The 15,406-nt window shown below is 43.8% G+C and overlaps 1 protein-coding gene across 3 annotated transcripts in view; it reads right to left on the bottom strand.

Moving 5' to 3' along the window:
* Positions 1–7,252: 7,252 nt before the first annotated feature.
* LOC127008092 (homeobox protein CDX-1-like) overlaps positions 7,253–15,406 on the bottom strand; it is a 61,163-nt gene continuing 53,009 nt past the window's right edge. For all 3 annotated transcript variants that reach the window (XM_050879666.1, XM_050879665.1, XM_050879667.1), the window contains 2 exons: positions 9,985–10,130; positions 7,253–8,663 (listed from right to left, as the gene is read on the bottom strand). In XM_050879666.1, coding sequence (XP_050735623.1) covers positions 8,370–8,663; positions 9,985–10,130 — 440 coding nt within the window. In that variant the 3' untranslated portion in view covers positions 7,253–8,369. The remainder of the gene's footprint in view (positions 8,664–9,984; positions 10,131–15,406) is intronic.

Below are 15,406 nucleotides of genomic sequence, written 5' to 3'. Positions count from 1 at the left end.
CACTATAAACACTGCCTGCGCCAGAACGGCTGGGCCACCATCAGGCCCCACCTGGAAGAAGTCTTAAAAAAAAAAAAAAAAAAAATATATATATATATATATATATATATATATATATATATATATATATATATATATATATATATATATATATATATATATATATATATATATATATATACAGTATATATACACAGTCATACCCCACTTTAAGTTTGTTCAATTTATGTCAATTTTGATTTTATGCCACTTCTTGAGTAATTTTTGTTTGGTGAACACCATTATGTCTGACTCTGTCACTCAGCAATGTAGCCTATGCCAGATGACTTGGACCAAGACTTGGTGTGGACTACCACCATATTGCAGTATATATGCCATACAATTCACATGTATACCATACTGTAACAACAGCAGCATACAGAAGGTGATCTGCTTGCTCTAAAGTAGTCTGAAGGTTCATTTACCTCTGGTGAGTCTTGGCATACGACTGATCACCAAGACAAAGACTCGGTCTGGACCAGCACCATAGTGTGATATATACCACACCATATATACCATACACTTATATGTACCATGTTAGTTTATATACGCACCATGTCATAATGAGAGTTATATTGTTCTTCGTGTTGTTTACCCAATTTGTAAGATGTTTGTTGTCGTACATCGTAGTACGTAAAGCCCAGTGCACGCTACCACTACCATCGATGCATGCCAACAAATCTCATCAAGGAGACTAGTCTATGAATTTCACTGATGAGCAGTGCCATTGTCAGTGTTTGTCAGTGTACGCTTGCTGGCTTCCTGTCCATACTGCCACTTTTGAGTGACAAATACTCAATTAGCAGGAAGCCCAGACAGTGAGGAGTGGTAATGTGTATGCGCCATACACACTAGTTGTACACTGTTTACAGCGTTTTAGTCATTTTAAGGTATTTTTAAGGCATTATATAAGTCCAGTTTATGTCAAAAAATGGGTTACGTCACAGCTTTTTGAACCAATTACGTAATGACTTAGGGCAGGGTATGACTATTACTACATATTGCTTTCTAATTAAGAGTGTTTTAGTTTGTATTCATTCAAGCTCTGTGAAAAGATTGTGAAAGAACAGTGACCCGCTGAAGTCAGGGGTTAGGAAGCTTCAGAAAGGGGGAATGAATAAAGGGAACGAAGGGCATGAGAAAGAAAGGAAAAATGTAAATGAAGAGAGGAAGGAAAGGTGTTTTAAGTGGAAGAAGTGCACTTGAAAGAACTGGAGTGTGTGTGTGTATGTGTGTGTGTGTGTGTATGCTAAGTGCCTTTTAAAGTTTAGTGAAGTGCCTTGCAAAGCATAGTCCATATTTGCAAATGTATCAGAGAAGTAATAATATCAGTCTTAAAGGTTTAAACGGGAAGTGTGTTGTGTTTTTAGCAACCTTGTACATGTGTGATTTAAGAGATGGGGTGATGATAAAAAATGGGAACAAACACACACACACACACACACACACACACACACACACACACACACACACACACACACACACGCACACACACACACATTCACACACACAAAAAAATCATAAAACAAAGAAATATTAAATCTATGGTAAGGTTTAATTTCTGTCACCTTGTTCTCCCATTTGCTCACCTCAAGGCTAAACCAAGTTTTTGTTATGCTCAACTCATGTCCACTCTTTTACTAAATCAGCTTCCTCGAGGTTGGGCATGCTGTATCGTCTCCACCAGTTCTTTTCCCCATCACAGATGCTATTCTTATACGGGGGCCTTGTCCGTCCTCATAATGGAGTATGCATCTCATGTGGGGGGGCTCCACACACACAGCTCTCTTGGATAGAGTAGAGTCAAAGGCTCTTTGTCTCATCAACTCCCCTCCTCTTACTCACAGTCTGCCTCTTAAATTCTACCACCATGTTGCCTATTCTTCAATCTTTAATCAATATTTTCATGTTGACTGCTTTTCTGAATTTGCTAACTACATGCCTCCCCCCCTCCCACATCCCTACTGCACTCAACTTTCTACTCTAGCTCATTCCTATACTATCCAAAGCTCTTATTCAAGAATTAAACAGCATTTTCATTCTTTCATCCCTTACACTGGTAAACTCTGGAACCATCTTCCTTTGTCTGTATTTCCTCTTGCCTACAACTTGAACTCTTTCAGGAGGAGAGTATTGGGACACCTCTCCTCCTGAAATTGACCTCTCTTTTGGCCACTCTTTTGAACTCTTCTTTATAGGGGCAGTGGTTAGCGAACTTTTTTTCTCATTATTTTTTTTTTGCCCTTGAGTTGCTTCTTTTGTTGTAAAAGAAAAGAAATGCAGAATATTGGAAAATCAAATACTTCAATCAACCCTCTTAAACAATAATTTTACAACATTACCTCCAGCTTTCTTGTCTAGCATTTAACAAATTTGCTCTAATCTCATTCAAACAGCACCTCCAGCTTTCATTCACTCATTGATTCAAAACTCATTCAAAACTCAGTTCAATTCACTCTCTTTGGACCAGTACAGTAGTAGTTTTATCCGCACGTAAATTTAATAAGAACTATTGAGTACTTTCTATTCAATTTTAACTATCCAGTCATTTAATAAGGGAGGCAGCCAGCCAGTCAATCAGCCAGCTACCCATGCTACCCTTGCTTTCATGTCTGTCACTCTCTCCTCCTTGTGTGTGTCATCAGCACCAAGGTGACCTCACACGCCCCTTCCTCACGCCCACACAGATCAGTCACTCAGCTCCTAGTTATCAGTTCCATTAAATGATTTTTGGGAAAATATTCATTATATAAGCTATGCGTTGCCTCGACTATTATTAATATTTTTTCTTGTTTCCTCTTGAACATGGAATAGTTAAAGTGGATGAATATTATACCGTCACTTCCGACCACAACCAGTAATTATTTAATGCACATACCGAGTACTTCAACAGCAGCTATTGTACCATATAATTATCACTTTTTTATGACTAGTAAATTGTCCCTTTTTTATATATTTAGAGGCAATTGAAAAAAGCATTCAGCTATCGTACAATGTTTACTGCAGCAAATGTACACTTGTAGGCTACACACACACACACACACACACACACACAGGAAGCTTTAACAATACAGGTGCGTCGTTAATTTACAGTTAATTACACTTGACGTACAAAATTACAAATGTCAAAAGAACAGCGTGTGCTTACTCTTGAACCCGACAGACAGACAGACACATCACCGAACAGCCAGTCAGTCAGTCAGTTTGCCATGCACGAAGGAGAGATACTTCCTCTTTCCTCTTCTTACTCCTCTTAATCATTCTCCTCTTGCTTCTTCATCACCCCCACCCCCACCACCTCCTTCTCCTCATCCTCCCATAATAATAATAATAAATAACGGAAAGTTTAAATGTCAACTTAGACGAAACACAGTGCAACCTTTCCCCGTGTGCTGCGAGTCTGTTGGTGAGAAGTTGAGAACACAAACTCCCCCCCCCCCCCCTCCCTCTATACCACACCCCTTCCCCTTCCTCACTTCAGGTTACCTTTTTTCTTCTTCTTTTCCTCACACTTGCCTCTTCCATGTGTATCACCTCTTTTCCTTCCCATTCATTTGTTTTTTATCTTGGCTACAGCTCTTATATCCTCCGTTGTCTTATGTTTCTTCTTCTCGCATTCTTAGGTTCCATCGCCTTACATAGATTCTCTTCTTTTTCTTTTTAATCTCCTCCTCTTTCTTCTCGGGCCTATCCGTTTACTTTCCCTCATTTCCTACATACTTCCCTTTCCTCTCTTCCCTACATACTTCCCTTTCCTCTCTTCCCTTCCCTCTTTCGTTCTTCCTTTCTTCCATTCCGCTCCTATTTGCTTTTGTAGGAGCAGCGATTGGCGGGCTTTTTTTGTTGTTGTTTGTTTTTTGCTTATTGGCCTTGAGCTGTTTCCTTTACTGTTGAAAAAGTAAATAAATCCCTTCACCCTCCTCCTTCCCCTCACGTTCACTCACCCTTCTTTCCTCATACGCCTTCCCGCAGTCTCCCTTCTTTCATATTCATTCCCATCCTTCTTTCTTCCTCAACTCAGTTTCTTAATTCCTCTACCTCTTCTTGGCTCGTCTTCCTTCCACCCTTCCTGTGTTGTTTCGTCACCATGGCAACTGAGTCAGGAAGGGGGGGGGGGTAGAGGCATATGAAGGGAGGGGGGAGTTGGGCTGTGCAGGAGGAATGGGAAGGAAGGGGTGAGGGAGAGGTGTGGTAGCTGGTAGGGTGACAAGGTTGCATGACCAAAGCTATATTCTGTTCACACTAGCATCGTAAACAATTAGCCCCTCCCCTTCTCCCAATATGTGTATATCATTGGCCAGTCCACCAGCAAGCCACGCCCCCTCTCTAACTCAGGCTGCATGTGATTGGTTGATACGGGAAAGGGGAAGTCTTATGAGTGGTTGCTGGGCGGGCTTGGGCGGGGCTTGTTTTCAGTGTTAATGTGAACAGAGTATGAAACTTTACCTACCTTGACTTCCTCTCGACAGCTTTACTTTGCCTGACCTGACGTGTAGGTGCTACTGTTAAGCTTGGCTAGGTTTGTGTTAGAGCGTAAATCTGTGCGTGACCTGACATTAACCTGACGTGACCCTGTGTTTGATAATCTCGTGTCAGCCATCTTCCTAAAAATAAAAAATAAAGTAAATAGTAGTGATTATAATTATGTGTGACGGACAGAAGAGTAGTCAGCTTGTTTGCTTATTTGTTTTCCATTCTCATTCCTTTGTTTCCTTGAAGATGGCAGTTGATTAAGGTCACACACACACACACACACACACACACACACACACACACACACACAACACAGACGTCGTTCAGTGCATGTACCACTTTATTACAACACAATACAGGTGGTGACGGCTTTTCAGCAACACAGGGCAGGTAGTCTTCCACAGGTAACACACACAGCCCTTTCCATTGCGTGAACAGGTGTCAACAGAACCCTTTCCATAACTAAGATGCCAACGTCACTGGTTCCCTTACAAAGGTGCCAGCCTGAGCAGCGTATCCACCGGTGCTCACTCCCTACACATACATAATATCCTTCCCTCACCTCTATATTACTTGATTTACACTTCATGTTTACAGGTGCTTGGTAAAGGTGCATAGAGGTATTTCGTTTGGTATATGGAACATCTTCGTCAATAACTGTCTTTGTTTCCATAGGTGGTGCCAGAGTTTGATATTTAGTATTCATGGTGCAGAGTTTATTCCAAAGGTGACGCAGCCATACTGATTTTGTTTTCTTTTCAGAGGCAGTACGATTTTTGTTGTCTATACAAGTTACAAAGTTTCGTTCTGGTGGTTGGTGGGGTCATTTCACACATGGTCCACCTCACACCACAGTCTGCATCCCTACATGAACTGCCTTTCTGTGCACAGCTCTTCTCCCCACTCTCTTTTCTCCTCTCTCTCCACTTTTCTCTGGTCCACTTCGCTTTACACGTTCTCCCTCCTTGAACTGCCTATCCGTACACAGCTAACTTGCCCAACACTCCACAGCCCAATCGTCTGATGCTGGTGTGTGGCTCTTCACTGGCCCTCACTCCCTTTTTCTTTCCCTTCCTCATTCTCCGGACACCGTCAAGCTCAAACTTTACAAGTGTTGCTGCTGATACCTCAAGGTGCACCGGGGCCGTTGCCAGACATTCAGCACTTTGGAGGTTTAACCCAGAGTTATGTAGAATCTCAAACGCCGAAGACGCGAGTTTTATCTTTTATTTTATCACTATTCTATATATTATTTAATGGGTTTGGGGCCATGCTTCCCAATAATTATTCATTTATTTATTTAGACTATAACAATATATTCAACCATCTGGGTAATTAAAAAAAAAAAACAATCGTCTAAAATAGTGCAAATTGATTCTTGAAAAGATTCTGTGCTAAAGCCTCGAAAGTCCATCTCTAACAACGACCCTGAGGCGCATCACATTTCCACAGGTAACTACCAGCTCAGCCTCGGTCCTCTCGGCACGTAAGGTTACTCGAGACTTACCTGTAGTGACAACAGTACAGGTAATTCTTTGTCTAGTTGGCGCTACGGTTTGCTCTTCCTGTTCTTGTGACGTCGCATATATTCGCTTTGCCTCTTGTTTCCCACTGACACTTTCTTGTTGATGAAACCCTTGGTTTATATTGGTTTACCATTCTGTGTGTCGTGTGTACGTGTCTGTTTTCCTTTTTTTAATTTCCTTTATCTTTCCTTCCATCAGTCCGATTGTCTTTTTCATTTGCTCTTTCTTCACTTTTTCACACTCCTTTTTTCTCTCATCACCTCCTTTTCTGTCTTTTTCTCTTTTTGTCTTTTCTTTCTTCATTACTTTCTTTACTCCTTTTTTCTGTCTTTTCTTCCTTTCTTCATTTCTTCACTACTTTCACTCCCTTTCTCCGTCCACAGTTAATTATACCAGGTATATACCAGGTTATACCAGTCCCTTTCCACACAGGTCCACAGAAGCACCACTGGACACAGGCACACAGGCAGTGGTCACACAATCCTCTCTCTCTCTCACTAGGTTTCCACAGGTTACCAAGCCCTTACTCCACAGACACCACGAGAAGCATGCACCAGTAGCCTCTTTTCAGGTTCTCGAAAGGTCTTTATCCCTTCCATAGGTCACCAGAAGCACCAGTGTTCCATAGTCACGGTTCTTTCTTTCTACAGGCAAATGTACACTGCGGTTTCTGCCCCACAGGTTCCAGAGATTTCGAGGACCACTAATCACCTCCTTACACACACACACACACACACACACACACACACACACACACACACACACACAGGCACCACCACCACCACCACTGCTCTTCACAGATACCCTTTTTATAATCCTCCTTTTCTTCTTTTTTTTCTCTTTCCAGTCGCCGTCTAACCCACACAGCACTTGTCACCACTCTGGGCACCACTCCACACAGGTATCATGAACGTGGGCACCTGGACATTGGATCTAGTCACAGGTAAGAGGAGGAGGAGGAGGAAGAGAAGTAACGCGGCTATAGGTTGGCCAGGGCAGGGCAGAGCAAGATGGGCTGTGAAATGGGGGGGGGGGGATTTTTTTATTTTATTTTTTTTTTTTTTTTGAGAGGGAGTTTTGTGTGAGCATAGAAGTTTTTGTAGTGAGTGGGAGGTGAGGGACATGTAGTGAGAGGGGACTGATATAGAAATAAGTGAGAGGGGAATGTATGGGATTGTGTGAGTGGGGACTGTATGGGAGTAAATGGGAGGGGACGGTATAGGTAGAAATGAGAGAGGTCTGTATGGGATTGTGAGAGGGAATCATGGCAGTGAGAGGGGACTGATATAGAAATAAGTGAGAGGGGAATGTATGGGAGTAAATGGGAGGGGACGGTATAGGTAGAAGTGAGAGAGGTCTGTATGGGATTGTGAAAGGGGGTCATGGCAGTGGGAGGGGGGCTGTATGGCTATTAAGTGAGAAGGGTCTGAGAGAGAATAGTGTGTGGGAGAGTGTGCAACGAAAGAGTGGTAGACTGCGAAGTGTACCGAGAAAATGCATGTAGTGGGTGTAAAGGGTGTACTGGATGAAAATGGGGGATTGAAATGTAGTTAGGGTGAAAGAAGTACAATGGGAAGGTGTGAAAAGTGTACTGAAAGAAGAGAGGAACCTGAAGTGTATTTGGGGAATGAACAAAGTGTACTGGTGGGTGTAGAAAGTGTAATGGTGGGAGAAAAGTAGAAGTATAGTTGGAGTTATATTTAAGTGTATTCAAGTACTGGGAGGAGATTAACAGTGAAGAGGAAGGAAGGACGAAAGGAAGTAAGGAAAACGTGGTTGAATTATACTGAAAGAAGTGACTGAAGTGCACAGGTGGAAGGAAAAGAGCATAATGAAGTGTAGTTAAAAGTGTAATCAAATACCAGAAGGAGACAAACAGTATAATGGACGGGTGGGGGAAGAAGCAAGACAGGAAACAGTGACTGAAGTGTACTGAAAGAAGTGACTGAAGTGTAGGCTACTAGAGGGAAGGAAGGGAGGAACTGAAGTGTAGTTAGAAGTGTAATGAAATACTAGAAAGAGACAAAAAGTAATGTACAGGTGGGGAAGACAGGGAGGAGAGAAGGAAGAAGTGACTGAAGTGTAGGCTACTAGAGGGAAGAAAAGGAGAAACTGAAGTGTACATAGTTAGAAGTGTAATGAAATACTGGAAAGAGACAAACTAATGTACAGGTGGGGAAGGCAGGGAGGAGAGAAGAAGTGACTGAAGTGGGAAAAGTAGAAGAGGACGTGGAGGGGTGGGAATGAAGTGTACTGAGCAGCTTGAGGGAGGGGAAGGTAGGGGGGGAGGATAAGTGAACTATAAGTGTAACAATACTAATAAGTGCAAGATTAGTCCATCCCAAGTGGAGGTTTAATATCCATAATAAGCGGTTTGCCGGCCTGCAGCGGGTGGTGGTGGTGATGGTGGTGGTGGTGGTGGGCGGAGGTGACATGGGGGTGCATGGGCGGGGGGATGGGCGTGACGGAGGGGGGGTGGTACTGCTGCATGCCCCCGACCCCTCCCCCAACCCCCACCACGCCCCCGCCGCCCCCCGCCTCCAGCTTCTCCTTGTTGTGTAGCTCGTCCCGTTTCTTCATCTGCTTCCTCTCCTTCGCCCGTCTGTTCTGGAACCATATCTTGACCTGCAGGGGGAGAGGGGAGTCAGCGGGAGGGAGAGGAGAAGGAGGAGAAGGAAGAAGAGAAGTTGGGGTTTATATTAGCCTGTAAGTAAGAGGGGCTTAGGAGAGGAGATGGAAGAGGAAGGATGGAATATATATTGGTCTGCTAAGGGAGAGGGAGGCTTGGGGGGTATAGTAGAGGAAGAGGAAGGATGGGGTATATCTTGGTCTGTTAAGGGAGAGGGAGGCGTGACAGGGGGTACAGTAGAGGAAGAGGAAGGATGGGGTATATCTTGGTCTGGTAAAGGAGAGGGAGGCGTGGGGGGGGTACAGTAGAGGAAGAGGAAGGATGGGGTATATCTTGGTCTGTTAAGGGAGAGGGAGGCGTGACAGGGGGTACAGTAGAGGAAGAGGAAGGATGGGATATATCTTGGTCTGTTAAGGGAGAGGGAGGCGTGACAGGGGGTACAGTAGAGGAAGAGGAAGGATGGGGTATATCTTGGTCTGGTAAGGGAGAGGGAGGCGTGACAGGGGGTACAGTAGAGGAAGAGGAAGGATGGGGCGTATATTGGCCTGTTAAGGGAGTGGGGAGTGAGAGGAGGAGGAAGAGGAAGAATAGTATATATCTTGACATGGTCCCATAACTCCCATTCCCTCCCTTTCCCCTTCCTCCTCTTATATAACTTTTTACCTCATGTCTCCTAAACCTTCTCATACCTTCTCCCTCAATTCCCCGTGTCCTGTCTTTCCCTCCTCTCTCCCTGTCACTCTCAATCCCACTCCCTCCATTTCCTTCCTTTTCCTCACCCTCCCCCCCTCTGCCTCATCTCTCCCCTTCCTCTCTTCCTGTCCCCTCTCAATCTCACTCCATCCCTCTCCTTCTCATTTCCTTAATCTTCTTCTCCTTTATTCTTACCGTTTCTGCCTCCTTTTCTCCCTCCTCCTCACCCTCTCTCTCGCATCCCCTGTTTCCGTCCCTTCTACCTTCCCCATTCCCCTTCTTTCTCTCCCTTATTCTTACTCCTGTCTCCCAACCCTTCTCTTTGTACCTTCTCCCTCACATTTCCCTGCCCTATCTCTCTTCTCCCCTCTCTCCCTATCCCTCTCAGTCCCATTCCCTCCCTTTCCCTCCCCTCTCTTTTCCTACACTTCCCTTTCTCTTTCCCTCTCTTCTTACTCCAAATGTCTCCTTTCCTACCCCTTCCTCTCCTTCATTTCCCTTCCTTTTATATACTCTCTTTTAATTCCATGTGTCTCTCTTTCTCTCTTCTCTATTCCCCTCTCCCTCAGCCCCTCCCTCCCTCTCCCCCCCGTCCCCCGGTTACCCCGTCCACCTGGCGCTCACCTGCCGCTCGGAGAGGCCCAGCATGGAGGCGAGCTCACTCTTCCTCCTGATGGTGATGTAGCGGGAGTAGTGGAACTCCTTCTCCAGCTCCAGCCGCTGGTGGTCACTGTACACCACGCGATACTTGTCCTTAGTGCGCGTCTTGCCTGCAATGAGGGACGGAGTGAGGGGCGGAGTGGTGAAGTGTGGGGGTGAGTGGAGGGAGAGGGAGAGCAGGGGTGATAGAGTGGGATAATTGTAGTAGAGGAAGAAATAGGTGGAGAGGGAGTGAAGGAGTTGTGTAGGGAGAGAGAGAGAGAGAGAGAGAGAGAGAGAGAGAGAGAGAGAGAGAGAGAGAGAGAGAGAGAGAGAGAGAGAGAGAGAGAGAGAGAGAGAGAGAGAGAGAGAGAGAGAGAGATAATGTAATTGCAAGAGGGAGAAAGACATGGAGGAAAAGGAGAAGGGCGAGTCAAAGAAGGAGGAGGAGGAGGAGGAGGATTAGCTACAGGAAGACAAACATAATTAACGGAAAAATATGCATGCAAGAAAGGAAGTAAGTCATTTGCATAATACCGCGACATGAGACTCCATACATATGCAATTAGCCGCTTAACTATTGTTCTTGTCATTGTTATTATCTTCCTTTATTCAGTCACACACACACACACACACACACACACACACATCTGCTAATACTTCTCGGCTTCGTTTTCTTGATAACGCCCTAACACTCTCTCTCTCTCTCTCTCTCTCTCTCTTTGTAAATAGAAAGTGTATATTAGGCTGCCAAAACAATGAAAATATGAATAACTTGAGAGAGAGAGAGAGAGAGAGAGAGAGAGAGAGAGAGAGAGAGAGAGAGAGAGAGAGAGAGAGAGAGAGAGAGAGAGAGAGAGAGAGAGATATGGTCTGAGGTTCGCAGGTGGTATTTTAGTAATTACTTATGTGTCTATGTGTATGTTCAGCTGCACGCACGCACACACACACACACACACACACACACACACACACACATCATTTTTTTTCCTTGCTATCTATCTATCTATCTCTATCTATAGCCATCTTTCTATTTATTTTTCTATCTATCTAGCTGTCTATCTATTTATCTATCTATCAATCTATCTCCATCCATCAATGAAAGAGACTGTCAGGTTCATGTGTATACATAAATATTTACGAATTATTTATGCAATCTAAATTTTGCAATATGACTTTTTCTAAAGGTTAAACAATACGGTCATTAGGGAACAAATGTTTGAAATATTATGATGGCGATAAGAAATGGATTGGGCAGGTCATATCATGCGCTGATCTCATAGCAGGTAGATAGTCAAGTAACAGAATAGCAACCTTTAAAATGTATAAGAAGCGAATTAAAGTCAAGCCCGACGGAGTACCAGGTGGAGAGAGAAAATTCGAGGATCAAGCTGAGCAGAATGGATTTTTTTTTTTTTTTTACAGTAAAGAAAGCAACTTAAGGGCAAGACAAAACAAACAAACAAACAGACCCTGCTTTATTGCTCCTATAAAAGCACTGCCCTAATAAAATAAGTAGTAATGAGCGTCCTGAAGAGAGACCAATACCGCATGGAGAGGTGCCGTGATCTCCTCCTGAGTACTGTATAACCCCAGACAGATCCGGGTAAAGAGTATTGGGAAAGGTCTTTGTCTTGTACTGCACTATAAAAAAATGGTAACAGCTGACGGGGACGACGAGGATGGCCAAAGCCCCCATAAAATAATATAACTGATTTTTTTTCTTCTTTTTTTAGTTGCAACAGAAACTCACATGTACTGCGCGGTATTGTGAGTGTTATCGAACTTGTGACGGCGGATAGTGTTGTTGGTTTCGCGTATGCTGTTGTTCAATGTGAGGTTTACTTCCGGGGGGGGCAGGATCGCTAATAAGTATCCATAATGGAATAATGTGAAGAGGTGGTTTGCTTTGGTGGGGGAAAAAAATAATACCTATCTATACAGAAGAAAAATGGGAAGAGGCGGGCGATACACCTTTACTGCTAAACGAATAAGTACGCAAAGTGTTGTATAGGAGACAGAATAAGTGAGCAGAGTGTTGTATAGGAGACAGAATAAGTGAGCAGAGTGTTGTATAGGAGACAGAATAAGTGAGCAAAGTGTTGTATAGGAGACAGAATAAGTGAGCAGAGTGTTGTATAGGAGACAGAATAAGTGAGCAGAGTGTTTATAAAGGAGGCAGAGGGTCATGCAGAGGAGCGAGTGGCCCTGAAGAGTGGTTACATTAGGCATCACGACACTGCTTCCAAACATCACATCTCAGAGGCAGAAAACAAAGCCCCAGCAGTACGCAGGCATCCACCCACTCCCTGCTGCCATGGTGACTACTTTGCAAATAATGACGCAGGGAAACGTTGCCACGCCGAGAAAGGAGCGTCGAAAGCCGTGTGTGCGTCATTCACCGCGGTCCGACCACTTCATAGACTCGCGGTTGTCAGCCAGTACTTCCCCCCGAATGAGTTTGGAGCTCCACGATTGAAACCTCACGCCCACACACAACCAATAAGCGGGACACAACCCGCGACTGACATCCAGTACCCATTCACTGCATGCTGGGTGGACAAGGGACACGGATTTAGGAGACATCCCATCCGTCTCAGTCCGCCTAGGAATCGAACCCGGGACCTTTCAGTTGTTAGGCGAGCGCGCTAGCCACCGTGTGTGTGTGTGTGTGTGTGTGTGTGTGTGTGTGTGTGTGTGTGTGTGTGTGTGTGTGTGTGTGTGTGTGTGTACTGCCTGGAGGTGCACATAAAGATGTCATCAAGAGTTGGTAATTTGACCTCCCAGATGCTAATGCTTACATTTTTATGATATACCAGACACAAAAAGTCTACTCATCAAAGATTATAATTATGTTAAAATGAATCGACTCGCAGTTTCAACATTGCCCCTTCGGTTGGAATAAATATGAATAAGAACAAGAACAACAATAATAAAAAAAAATATTACTCGCCAGACTTGTGTCGAGATGACTGTCCAATTTTGCCATTATTCCATCCGTGCCAGTGAATGCGAAGAACAAATTTAAGGAAGGGCAAACATTACTCCCACGTATTACCGAGTATATACAAAGACATCCTTACTCCCCACTTACATGTTTTCCTTGCCATGGGAGATCAAACACGCCTCATTCAGGACTGCAAGGGTATTATAGTGACCTTAACATTTCACCGAGATAAACAAACAAACAAACACACAAAAAAACATTACCCACACACATTAGCAAGGACATACATCAACTTTCACCGTGTTAGAAAAAAAAAAAAACTACCCAGCCCAATGTGACGGAGATGAGCACCGAGGCCACGCGCAGCTATAGCGTATGCCTCAAACTTTACCACAACCATTAGCAATTATATACACCAACTCATTTTTTCACCCTTCAAACATGGTCAACTCGCTATGGCAGGTAAACTATACACACTCGCATCTTTCAAGGCTGCACAGGTATTGTAATGACCTTCTTAACCCTTTCACCGTGATAAACAAACAGACAAACAAAAAAACATTACATCTAACTTATCTTTACCCGCCACTGATGTATTTTTCTCGCCATGACAGGTAAACTATATACTCATCTTTCAAGGCTGCACAGGTATTATAATGACCTTCTTAGCCCTTTCACCGTGATAAACAAACAAACAAACAAACAAAAATAATTTCCCACACCTAACTTATCTCTACTCGCCACTGATGTATTTTTTTCGCCATGGCAGGTAAACTATACTCACTCGCATCTTTCAGAGCTGCAGAGGTTTATCTTTCATCTTTCCTCCACTTATCTTCGTCCTTTCCTCCATCTATCTTTTCCTCTCTCCTCCCCTTCCATAATATCTATCTTCTTTCCCTCCCTTTTCGTTTCCTATCCGCCTCTCTTCCCTTTATCTGTAATAACTATCTTCTTTATTCCTTATTTCTACTCGTCTTTCTTCCTCCCTCCTTTCCGTCCTTAATGCTTAACTTCTTTTCCTTCCTTCTCGCTTCCTTTCATTCGTTCCTCCGTTTCCTTTCCTCCCCTTCCCTCCGTAATACCTATCATTCCCCCTTACTCTCTCACCGTGGTAAACTCACAAACCAACAAGGAAAATTACCCACTCCCAACTTATCTTTACTCGCCGCTAATATATTTTAATCACTAAGGCAACTAAACTAAATAAATACCTACTCGCATCATGATCATTCAAGGCTGCAAAGGTTTTATAGTGCCCTCCTTATAAGCTTTTTCGGTGTACATAGAAAAGGGCAATGCAGTGTAAAGGTTACCGGGCACCATCCATATTAGGCGAAAGAAAAGGTATAGACTATAGAGAGATGTCCGTGGAAGCGAATATAAAAGGAAAGGTGAAATGTGGAGGCATGAGAGATGTTGTAGAGGTTTGATACATATAGTGCCCTCCTTATGAGTTTGTTTCACTAGCCATACAAAGAGGCAATGCATATATAAAGGTTACCGGAGGGGGTGGGGGTGGGGAGGGGGCGGGAGCATCCGTATTAGGGGGAAAAAATAGAGGTGAAAAAGAGATGTCCGTGGAAGGGAAAGTAAAAGGACCGGAGAGATGTGATCCAGGTAATGTCGCAAGATGTCATTTTGTTGCACTGCAGTTTATTGTGTTTTTTATGCAGTGTCTCCTTGATACACACTGCAGCGAATGGGGGGAAAATATAATCCCATCATTTCTTTTTTCGGGAGATGTATAGATTTTGTTGCCGCAGTTATTGTTTTTTTTTTTTTATTGTTATTCAGTGTCTCCTTTTACACAGCGAATGAAAAAAAAAGTGACTGCGTGGTTTTTCTTTATTGGGAGATGCATAGATTTTGTTGACCTTTTTTTCTGTTGAATGTTGTCCGTAGTGCGGCGTATTTTCAGCTGTTGTTTTATCTCTGTGCTAAACTGTTTATATATCGAGGTATTGGTTTAGTGACGTTAGAGGGATGTAGGAGTCGTGTGTGTGTGTGTGTGTGTGTGTGTGTGTGTGTGTGTGTGTGTGTGTGTGTGTGTGTGTGTGTTACTTTCTCGTCAAACTGTGTGCATATATCTTTTTAACATGTGTGCTTGTGTGCATTTTTTTGTGTGTTTTTCTGTGCCAGTATATGTACGCACGCACGCACGCATACATACATTTGTGAGTGTCTGTCTGTCTGTTTAGTGATGCGCGCAACGTTTGATTTTCCTCGCGTGCAAACACACACACACACACACACACACACACACACACACACACACACACACACACACACACAGGCCCCGAGGGAGGGAGTCGGTCGCCACACACCTGCCAAACACGTAGGCGAGAGAGAGAGAGAGAGAGAGAGAGAGAGAGAGAGAGAGAGAGAGAGAGAGAGAGAGAGAGAGAGAGAGAGAGAGAGAGAGAGAGAGAGAGAGAGAATTCATCTTTTCGGCCTCGC

This window comes from Eriocheir sinensis, chromosome 37, assembly GCF_024679095.1.
Source record: "Eriocheir sinensis breed Jianghai 21 chromosome 37, ASM2467909v1, whole genome shotgun sequence".
Lineage (NCBI taxonomy): Eukaryota > Metazoa > Arthropoda > Malacostraca > Decapoda > Varunidae > Eriocheir > Eriocheir sinensis.
Note: the sequence above shows the minus strand (reverse complement) of the source record. Positions and strands in the feature narration are given on the sequence as shown.